General features: G+C 26.7%; 1 protein-coding gene across 1 annotated transcript; it reads right to left on the reverse strand.

The window, feature by feature from the left end:
* Window positions 1–3,752: 3,752 nt before the first annotated feature.
* LOC113560568 (thioredoxin-2-like) lies at window positions 3,753–8,208 on the reverse strand. The gene is made up of 4 exons (XM_026966518.1): window positions 8,011–8,208; window positions 4,848–4,952; window positions 4,198–4,323; window positions 3,753–4,132 (listed from the first exon to the last, which is right to left on the reverse strand). The coding sequence occupies exons 1-4, from the start codon at window positions 8,032–8,034 to the stop codon at window positions 4,070–4,072; spliced, it is 318 nt and encodes a 105-aa protein (XP_026822319.1). The 5' UTR covers window positions 8,035–8,208; the 3' UTR covers window positions 3,753–4,069.
* Window positions 8,209–12,212: the final 4,004 nt, after the last annotated feature.

Below are 12,212 nucleotides of genomic sequence, written 5' to 3' on the forward strand. Positions count from 1 at the left end.
TATTTTACACGTTATTAATCAATTTTAATCCTTGAATTATGAATTTATTTAAATTTAAATTTTTGAAAAAAGTTTAAAAATTATTAAAGTTTAGACTGTAGACTCTAAAGACCATTAAAAAAATGTTATAGAATTTAAAAGGACTTAAACGATCACGTAACTTTATTTTCTTTTTCTTCGACCATCGCTCCCAATTATATAAATACAGTAGCACAGCCATACTTGTCCTAAATCTCTTCTGTATCCTCATCACCCATCACTTATTTACTTACACCAGTTATTTTTGTGTCATTCTCTGTTTTATTCTGTCTATCCAGTATCCATATCTGAAGAAAATAAAGATCTTCTCCCTCTCTTTCCAATTTTTCATCTACGTTAATTTTTGTCAAAGCCACTCTCAGTAGGTACCTCTGATTCACTTTTCCTCGTAACATACCGCACAACTGTTCTGCTGTATATTAGGTGTCGAGTGGATTATAGGCTTACTAAATTTGAATTCAATGATATATCATTGTACATGAAACCAGTTCTGTGCGGAAAAGGTTAGATTCTTTTATTAAATTTTCAAGAATTTTGACTCAGTGAACACTTTTTATCGACATTTATAGAAAAAAATATCCAATTTGATATCCAAAACTACCCCCATTTTTGATAATCGAAGCATTTAATCGACAACTTATCGTATACCCTTACACAAAAAAAACAAATTGTGATAAAATGAATATATTCTTAGATTCGCTCAGAATATAAAAATAAGTCAAGTCTTATAAATTTAAATGAGGGGAATGAGAAACCGCAGGTAAATTCATTTTAAATAGCAAAGAAAAATAATCAACATTATTAAAAAAATTAAATTACCTATCGGTATTAAAAAAAATAGGAAGAGGTCTAGACGCAAAAAAATCCAATTTAGAGAAACAAAAAAAAACTACTTAATTTAAAATTATATTGAGCTGTAAGCCGGAAACTGCAAAAAGTCGATTTTGAATTACAAACCAAAAATTATTTATTACTTACAATCAAGTACATTTAAATAAATGTGATCAGACATCAGAGGTTTATCCCCTTATACAATTTTACAATTGTTGAAATTATTCCAATATCAATAGTTTTCGAAAAGTTTTATTCATTATTTACATATTTTCATAAAGGTTAACATGCGTTTTTTTCTCATTTGCAATAATATATTTTATATTGTTAACGCTATAGTATTAAGTAGTACTATTACTTTCACGGTGAAGCGGATTCATTATTTTCCTCTAGTAGACGGCTCGAGAACCACAGACTTCATGATACTTAGTAAATAGTAATACGGTAGGTAGTATATTTTTCCTCCGGCTACCTGATGAGTAAGGCTCGGGACTTCTAGGAGTTTTCATGTTTTTAAATAATCATTAAAAAAAATAAAAACATAGCATATATATAAAGTAATACAAAAATTTGTTTCATAGCAATACTATGAGTTAATATTTAAAATTTATAATTGCATATTTTGCATATTTAACAATTATTTATATGAACGGGTAAGTTTTTAATTCCCGACTTATGAAAACATCTCACAGTTCAATGTAATTCTCAAGGTAATGAGTACTATATTAAAAATATACAAATGTATTCAATTTAAGTTAATTTTTAAAAAAATTTAAAAATTTTTGTTTTAGATTAAAACTCATTGTAAGATGAGAACAAATCTGAAAAAAGGAAAATAATTAATTAAATTAATATATAATATTATGAAATTTATCTATATATGTATCATATCTACAAATATTGTTATTATTTATTACAAATATATTTTTTTAAATGTATATTTTAATAGCATATTTAGTGATTCTTAAAGGGATAAATACATGCATATTTTAAGATTTTTTAGGGCATGAAGTCCCTAGCCCTACTAATGAGCAACGACGGAAAATAGTCTTTTTTGGCGCAATTATCCGTATTGGATTTTTGAAGTAGGTGGAGGTAATGACGGCGGTCCCAAAACTAGCGGTACTAGTGGAACATTGGATACCATCACATAATACAATACGATAAAAATCCATGTTTGATCACCTTCGAAGACTAGAATAGACGTCTGAATAGTCCATATCAATGATATGCATAGTTATTCATCACTCTCATACAAATGTAAAAAATGTTTTGGTAAAAATTTAGATTAAAAACTCGGTTGAGGTCAAGTATCAGCAAAGAACGCTTAGCTGGGTTAAGACTACTTAAAATTTAAAGATATAATCATTCAAGTAGATGAAATCATTGATATATTTACTGGTAGTAAAAAAATAACTTTGAATTTTATATTATAATTATTTTAGTGTTTAATATTGAAAATTTTAAGTACATAAAAAAAATGACTAAATATAATAAGTAGGTATACCTATTGACTGAATAGTACCTAGGTGTACCTAATAAATAAAAAAATTGAATATATAGCATAACGTTATAATTTTTGTCATTGCATATAAAGCTACAAGGAAATGTAAAATTAAGACTTACATTTTAATGATTTTAAATTGAGGTATTTAATATTTTGCCCCTAAAAAAATGGTTCACAGCTACACCGCTTGTGTATATATAATGTATATATTATATAATATATAATAATATATTTATCACTCTGTCTAGTGTTAGAATCTAATATTATGTAAGATGTAACATTTAAAACTTAATACACTAAGTGGTTGTGGTATCATACTCTTATGCAAGACAGAAAGAAATTATTTTTATTATTTTGGTAATTTAACCGCAATCAAATTAAACCTCGAAGAATGAATTGTAGTTGAGGAGAGAATGTGTCGAATGTCACAGTGAGTTAAGAGTATGTCCTAACCGCGTGTGTTGTCTTACTCACATACAATGTAGTAAATTTACATTCAGCAAAATCAATTTTATGCTATTAGCTTTAAAATAAGTCAATTGACTCAGACTATTATCTATGGCATTGCATAAAATGTTAATGATATTTAAATTTTAGAGCAAGTCATTTACAAGAATTTTTAAATTTTAATATTTAACATACCTAAAACTCATTTTAAAATTAAAATATAAATAAAAACTTATTTGGTGCCCTAGATCAGGGATGAACAACTTACTCAATGCTACTAAAGGAACAATTTTTTGAAAGTAAAAATCTAGCAGTTCAGAGAACAAAGAAAGCAAAAAAAAAAAAAGAAAGAAAAAGGTCAATAAAATGTTTAATTGACATTTATGGTTCAATACTAGATAAGAATTCAGAACTATGTTTAACAATAAACATTATATCAATTTTATAATATAATAAAATAAAATACAGAAAAATCCTAACATTTTATATTTTTATTAAGTAATTTGAAACTTATCACAAACCAGTTAAAAATATTATGTGGACTATCAGTTGCCCATCCCTGCCCAAAATAATATTTTTACCTTTAAGTTAAATAATAAGTAAATTTACTCTACAATAGTCAATAATCAAACAGCATAAATGTATCCAAATGAACTCAATTTTTTTATAATAGCCGTTAGTAAAACAACACATACAGCTATGACATCTTTTTAAATAGAATGACTCATTAGTGATGTTTTTGTGAGTATAACACTTTTATAGAAACAAAAAATAAAAAAAATGTTCATCAAATAATGAATAAATAATATAAGTACAATATATTCATTAAAATGTTTATTCCTGAATAAATTGTAGTTATTGGTGAGGCTCTTTAATATTATGTATTGCTATAACAAATCAATAATACTCCATAAATAAATAACAAAAATTAAATTTAGTTGGTAGCAATTTCAATGTGCATTTTATTTTATTTCTAAGTAAGTACGTAACGTGTAAGTATACATTTCATTTCAGTTTCATTGCATAGCTTGGTTATTAATAAATTATAACATTATGAATATTGTAGTTTTTTATAAAAAAAATATATTAATACTTTTTTTGTAGATAATAATTTTAACCGAGATTTTAACCAAATATAATAATGAATGACAGTATAAAATCTATTTTTGTTTCATTACAATAAAAAATTCATTGAATATATGCAGGTCCATTAAGACACTATGGTTGAAGCCAATTTTGGTATAATTATTTATGTTTCAATAAATACTCCTTTAATTTATCTTTGTTAGCACCAGAAAACCGAACAACCTAAAAATAAAATATTTACAGTTAAATAAAATAAATTTAAAAATTTATTAATATTTATTTTTTACCTCTTTTTTTGATTTTAGGAAAACAAATGTGGGCATAGATTGGATGTTAAACTCAATAGCAGCATCTTCACATTCATCAACATCAACTTTCAACATTACTACATCAGGGTACTCGTTGGCGAGTTCCTAAAAAAAAAATATATATTTTAAGTAATTAATAATCAGACCTATTAATCAAGTACATAGCTTTTTAATTTCAAAAAATAAAAACTAGTTCCATTCATATTTGTGTAATTTGGAATACTTAAATATATAAAAATTGGATTGTAGATGAAAAATTGAAGTCATAATTTTAAATAAGTGCAGACAAGTAGCAAAAAGATACCCCACAAAATGTTGGTCCACTATCAACTCTAATCATCTTAACTTTAAATAATTTTAGAAAAATATCACTACTAAAAAAAGAAGTATGATGAATTTTTACACAAATAAATTATTAGTCACTTGAAGTTCAATAAATAATTCTTTTTTTTTTTAATTAGTCATAAGCAAACAATTTGGTATGAAATATATACTATATATTTTGAATAAGTACTAGTTGGAAATATGTAATTTATATTATTCATTTTCATAATATGTACATTATAATTCAATTTTCGTTATAATAATTCTATTATTATTAGAAGAAAACCATGAAACTTAATAATTACTTCAATGAATGGAGCCATTAATTTGCATGGACCACACCATTTGGCGAAAAAGTCGATGATGACTAATTTTTCCTTGGCATCGGTCAATTTAGTTACCAAATCGGCCTGCAAAACATAAAATATATGTCAATATTAATAATATTATAGATGGTATATAATTTGTTTAAAAAAATAATATTAATAAAATATTATGTACTATTGAAATATATTGATTACAAATTTAAAAGCCTGTTAATTAATTCAATATAATTATTTATCTATAAAACAAAATAACATCAATCTGAAGGGAAATATTAATTTTGCATGTCAACTGAATAAAGGTAGTTAATCAATATTCATGTAATTATAATAGTGTATAGCAGCCATACTCAACCTTTTTTTATTTGGGCCAATAAAATATTTTAAAATATTACACAAGTCGAAATGAGTGGAACAGAAATTTAAAAAAAAAACTAAAAATAAATTTACATATTGTGTATATTGTATAACATTTGAAAATGTATTATAAAAAAAAATTAATTAAATACTGATTCTAAATTAGTGTGAATTTTGATATTGAGATAGTAATCCTTAAATCCTTAATCATCATTATTGTAAGTGCGTGTGACACACTTTGATTGTTTTGTTATATTTTATATTTATAATAATATTAGTTTTGAAATTTAAATTTTATCAATTCAATGAGTTCGGTTCAGGCCACATATAAATTATTAGAGGGCCGCAAATTGAGTATCATTGGTGTATAGTATATTTTAAATATAAATTTATTAGTATTACCTATTAATTACGATTTTTAAGCAAATTTAAATGATATACATACATATATATCAAACAAGGTTAACACAAGGATAATTATTAACATATACTTAAAAAATACATAAAGAATTACATTGATACTAGCAACTGCAAACTTTTTTTTTCTAACAATCAAATTATGTAATCTTATCAATAAACTCAGGTTTAATGCTGAAGTATTAGATTATGTTACTATGAATGAAATCACTTGAACATTATTTTGAAATTAATGTGTCCAAACAATAAATTATTGAAAATTTTAAATTAAACACTTAGAAAATATTCATTGTTAAATATATTGTGCAATAAAAAGCTTTTCTTAATTACCTACACACACATTTAAAAAAATGACATTTGATTTTAATACTGAATACAATAATACCTACTATTTATTTAATGTAGATACAATTAATATACATCAAACAGTTATTGTATTTTTTGAAAATACTAATGCAATGTATTTACATATAGGTACAAAATTATAAACTTTTTTTAAGTAAGTATTAATTTAAAATTATATTCAAATACAGTGGATGACAAAAATGATTACTAATTATTATATGTATTAGAATATTTCCAGAAACATTATCCAGACATTAACAGGAAATTAAAATTAAAAAAAAACAACTAAAAGATAATGAGTAATTATATCAAATCATGCCATGACCTTGATAACATGTAATTTATTAATATTAATATTATTAAAAAGGTATTTAAATATACAATTATTTTAGTGTTAAATAATTTAATTATCTAGCAATGGTTAGTAAAGATATTTACATTTTAAAATTTAATTATCTCAAAATAAAATAACTCATATAATCATATTTTAAATATAAAAAACATAAATAAATTGGTTTTACCAAAAAAAATCATTTATTAAAATAATTAAGAGATATGTTAGTTATCAGGAAACTTAAAAATAATATGGACATACTGAGTCATGGTTGACTAGGCAATTCAGCTACCTATTTGATTCATAAGTTCAACTGTATTGGTACAGAATTAACACAATAATTGATAAACCCTAATTTTTTAAAAACAGCTTTAAGCCAAATACATTTTAAAATGTTAGGTAAGTTCATAGGTAATTAAAAGTACTTCATAATTAATTGTATTATTTTCAATTTAACTACAATGTACCTGAAGTGTTGTGGCCCATATTTATAATTTTATCGTAATAACAGTCTGTACATTTTAAAATTAAATTTAGCCCCATTGCAGCACACTTAGGTACTAACGATTATCAAATTCAACAATAATATTATGTCAATATTTCGGATTGAAGTAGAATAAATAATCAAGTTTTTGTAAGTGATTTTTATTAGCAATTGGGTACCTGGCACCTGGTAAGTACATTAATTAAACATATCATCATTAATATACTATATTATACTAGTTAGGTGGGTTTACAGTGTTTTACGTCATCAAGACGACCTTTCAACTTTCAAGGAATATACGCTACACAGGTCGGCAGGTCGCATACTGATTAAGTAATTTGAAAATTAGAATTTTTGATTTGACGCGTGGTATAGCACTATAGGCTATAATAGCTGATACTGTTTACTGTGCAAGACTGAGAGAATTCGTTTTAAATTACCAGCTCCGACACAATAGTATTCTTGTGATCCAACGGCAACCGATGGGTTTATCAAATTATATTATCCAACGAATGCAGTCTTCACACGCACACACACACACACACACCGGGAAACCATAGATAAGAACATGTCCGTTCAATTGACGCGCGCGCACACACACACACACACACGAACGGCCATGACCACATAAAAGGGAGATACGACTGTATTATGTATAGTACATACACACGCATACACTCGTTCGCACGAAATCTCCAAATTAAAAACTTCAATTACCACTGTTGGCGGTCGAGGACAAATTAAATAAAGCCCTTCACCTCGCCCAGTGAGGTCCTAGCGACGGCGGCGCGGCGAGCTCGAATAGTCGATTTAGTCGAATCATTTAGGCGGTCGCAGTTCGCACGTTAACGTAATATAATATTATGTTTTAATATAATGGTAGCAATAATAATAAAAATAAAAATAAAAACGACGGCGACGACCTTGCTCGACGTGCGCAAGACGAAAACCCGTTCCGTTAACGGCGCGCTATCGTCATTTGCGGTGAACACGAACGACGACGACCGTAAAAATGGACAATAATAATAATATTACAACATCGATATCGTCGTCGTCGTCGTTATTATTGTTATTATTATTATTATTATTATTATTATTATTGGGATTATTGGGTAGTCACACAACGTGTATCCACGAAAAAAAATAAATAAATAGCTGCGATACGAAACGTTCGTACCAACGGAAATACGTTCAGATTATATACTCACGGCCTCGGTGATGAGTTGAACCATTTTAAATTTCGGTGGATTCGGCGGACGTACTGGACGTGTATCGCAATAATTCGGCTTTGGCGGTGGCTACGGGTTCACCGGGATAGCGTACTAGTTGGTGCGGATAACGTGTGCGCGGACAGTGCGGACACGGACGACACGTCTGACGAAGTGTTCGAGTGATCGGCGCATTTTCTAGCCATGGCACGGCGTCGGTCGATTCGAACGGTCCGACGACGTCGTGTGGTAGCGTTGGCGTAGGCGGGCGGAGTGCGCGCGGAACAATGGCGACCGCCGATCGGCAGTGCAGCCACGGTGTCCGTTTTGTTTGCATTCCGTTTGGACGACTTTCATCGTACGATATTCAATTATTCGTCCATATAAGACCATCTCATATAGGTATCAATATTATTGACTTGGATCACACGATTTCCAGTTACCTGTTATTGTAACAAATAATAATCGTAAATCATACCTAGTATTATATAATTATACATGATGACTAATAATTATTGCAATACAATAATATCCCGATCGATTATAATATTATTATTAACATTAAGAATTTATGAATTAATACTAATTTATAGTTCTAAAACAAATTGCTTATATCCAGTTTGATGGAGATGATATACCTTGTGTAGGAACTTACTAGTATACCAAGCAAGTATTCAGGATCAATTTTCGGGGAGGGGGTATACGGGAGGCCTATATACGGACTTGAATACTATCTATTCATATTTAATTTTAAAATGCAGTAAAAATAAACAGATATTATAAATTTGTGATTCGTCATTCACTTGAGAATAATCTCGCTGTTGCTCTTTTTTTACATAGGTATGTACGTTTGTTAAATTATTGATATAAAACATTAGCTGTGGATTTATGAAATACCGAAAATCTTGTGGGAGTAAACCTATAGATTTAATACATTAGCGTATCCAAGGGGGGCACAGGAGCCATGCTCCCCTTCATTAATCTTATTCGCATTCAATACATTAAATAGTTAGTTGATTTTTTTTTCTTTTTGGTAGTATCATTGATTATAAATAGTATTTATAATCAATGGTAGTATGTATATTTGGTAAAATTTTAAACAATGTGCCCCCCTAAAAACAATTTTGAATACACCACTGGTTTAATATGATTTATTATATTTATTATACATACTTACCTATCTGAAAGCCAACATGTTGCGAACTCTAATGTGTGTAGTGTAATAGTGTATTTTGTGACTTAATCCATAAGTTATCTATCGGTTTGACGATTCTATTTTCGTCTATATGTTGTGTTACGTACTGTCTACAATATTTGATTCCCTCTTCCTTGTAAAAATTACATGTTATACTGTTATACTTTTTATAACTATCTTAAATCGTATTGATCTAAATCATCTTTAAAGAATAAAAATCCCGATTAACTAAGAGTGAAAAATGGTTAAATATGAGTCTATGTTCATAAAAACACAATTGACGTGATGGCCAATTACAGAACTGTATTAGAAAAATATCTCAGTTCATAGCTCAATTGAACGTAGGTAATTAAAAATATTCATATTTATCTTTCGAACACCATAAAATAAGAGAAATTTCAATTTATTTGAAGAGGAAGGCTGAATTAATTTATGACTCTTGAAGAAGAACCCCCTACGGCCTACACCATCCTTTAATTTAACTTACATAATTTTTATATCTGACAAAATGTGTATACCGTATTTTATTTATACATTGTCATAATTTAATCAGACTTGTCTCACGACTCGCGAGTCAAGAGATAGACTATTGCGGTTGTCATCCCACACACTAACTACCTATCACAAAATAAATTACAATACCAAAATAATGATGACTAAAATCAAACAGAAAATAATCAATAATAGATGATACCATGAAATAAAATAATATTATAACAAGAGAATATCAACGAACAATAATTGGATTTCTCTTTCTAGCCTACACAGATGCAACATACTACATAGCACATTAAATTTATGTTCAGCTGAACCAACTTTATGTTGTTAGCAGCTTTAACATAAGAATGAATTGACCCATTTTCAAACTATTAAAGACTGTATAGTACCCACCACCTATCAGTGATTTTACGTTTTATTTTACAATATTTAAATTTTTCTTATATATATAAGTAACAATAATTTTTAAATCGTAATATTTTACATGCTCATAACTTGCATTAAAATTTAAAATGTAAACGTACAATCACAGCTGAAGTATCTTTAAGTTTGATAATAGATTAATTCGATTTAATTTTAGTTAATCTGAGCACACATTTGGTATGTTGTCCAGAGAGAGAAAACAAAGAGTGCTGTAGGTACTGACATAGTAACATTCAATAATATATGATAAAAATTTGAAAAGAGGCTGACTGTTTTCAATGAAGTGTTGAATAATTTATGTAATTATGTTAATATATTTAAAGTAATTAAAATATAAACTTTAATTATTTACAATAAAAAAACCAAATAAATAAACTAATATATAAACTTTATATTAACATTTACAAATATCCTATCTTATCTATGATGATAAATTGAAATGGTTAGCAGATAACTAAAACATGTTTATACATTTATAATAGAGTGTAAACACACCAACGTCAGCAATTGTGGTTGCAGTACCTAAATAGGGTTTTAGTGACGCTAACACAAAAATGCATATTATGTATAAGATGTATCTTAATTATATTTTAAAATTGTTGTATAATAATAAATGACTTAAAAGTTTATTTGTTATAAATTTCTTGAGTGGCTAATTTAAATCTCCTTACAACCAGCACTCCTCTTTCAATTTCATTTATTATATTGAACATAAAACATTTTTCTTCGAACATACAACGAGTCAACGAATATGAAATATTCTCTAATAACTACGATAGAATTAGAAACTAAAAAGATCATTTAGTATTAATATGAATTAGTTTTACTGCCGAATTGGCTGCAATAATTTCTAATCAATAATTTTATAATGTTATCACATCGCACTCTATATCTATAATATATTATGCACTGCAATTTATTTAATCCATTGCAACAAATAAGGTAATTCATTTTTCAAACAATAATATCTGAAATTGTAGGAGCTAAAATAGCCAATATGGCAATATGTTGTCCGAAAAAATATTAATTATTTAAAATAGAAATAATTACCTTGATAATTTTTATGGTTATGAATATAAATCATAACTCATTATTAATAGTTTATTGTCTACAGAAGTTTATAAAAGTAAATCAATATAATAGTAAATATTTTTCTGGTATAATGATGATCACATAACTTAATATTATCTATTAAAGTTATATTCTTAAATATATCTATTTATTTTAATGGACTTATTTTGAAAGGATCTTTGCTTAAAAAATTGTATAATAATAAATATCTCTATACTTAGAATCTGCAATCAAAGTTCGTTTTAGGTACTTACGAAATGTTTAGCTAACAATAATAACTTTCTGGTTATGGAACCTACGCAGAAAAAGAAACTTGATACTCCACAAAATAAACCAAATATCTATTTCATAAAATAAATTAACAATAAAATATACTACGTAGGTACTGTACGTCTTTACAATGTAGTACATTATATATTTTAGAAAATAGAAATACCTAAACAAACCCAAAAATTATTGTAATTTTTACTAGTACGTAATGTAGTCTGTAACGGTTTATTTTATTAAACTAAACATAATATTAAATATTAGAAACTGTTTGTATCGTATTAAAAAATATAATTTAACTAATTTAGAAAATTAATCTAAAAAATTAGCCACATTTTTTTAAAAACAGTATGTAGAACTGAAAGGGGAGAAAGCAGGTCCCCCCATTATTCTTTATGTAAATATCTAATTTTTTACAAATATTGACATACATTTTCCATAAAAAACTATACTTATATATTTTAGATCGATTACAATAAGAACTAACTGTGAGAAACCTTATATTAAAAATTAAATTATTAGTTATAAAAAATTGAAAACGTTATACATTTTTATTTATAAAATAATTTGCAAGTTTTCGTTATATTTACGTTATAATTTATTATAACTTTAATACTTATAAAAAATTTTAACTATATATATTTTTTATAAATAGCTTTATTATTTACAACTTATTAGGAACCCCGAATTAAATTTTTCAAGCTTTTTGACTTGGAACATTTTTATCAACATTATTTTATCGAAAAAT

Source organism: Rhopalosiphum maidis, chromosome 4, assembly GCF_003676215.2.
Source record: "Rhopalosiphum maidis isolate BTI-1 chromosome 4, ASM367621v3, whole genome shotgun sequence".
NCBI classification, from domain to species: Eukaryota; Metazoa; Arthropoda; class Insecta; order Hemiptera; family Aphididae; genus Rhopalosiphum; species Rhopalosiphum maidis.

Bases quoted from the DNA above. Each gene is read 5' to 3' on its own strand.
- LOC113560568 (XM_026966518.1), bottom strand. From the start codon at position 8,034: ATGGTTCAACTCATCACCGAGGCC. The intron at 4,953-8,010 runs GTGAGTATATAA...TATGTTTTGCAG, and splicing joins TTCAACTCATCACCGAGGCC to GCCGATTTGGTAACTAAATT. The intron at 4,133-4,197 runs GTAAAAAATAAA...TTTTATTTTTAG, and splicing joins TCCTAAAATCAAAAAAAGAG to GTTGTTCGGTTTTCTGGTGC.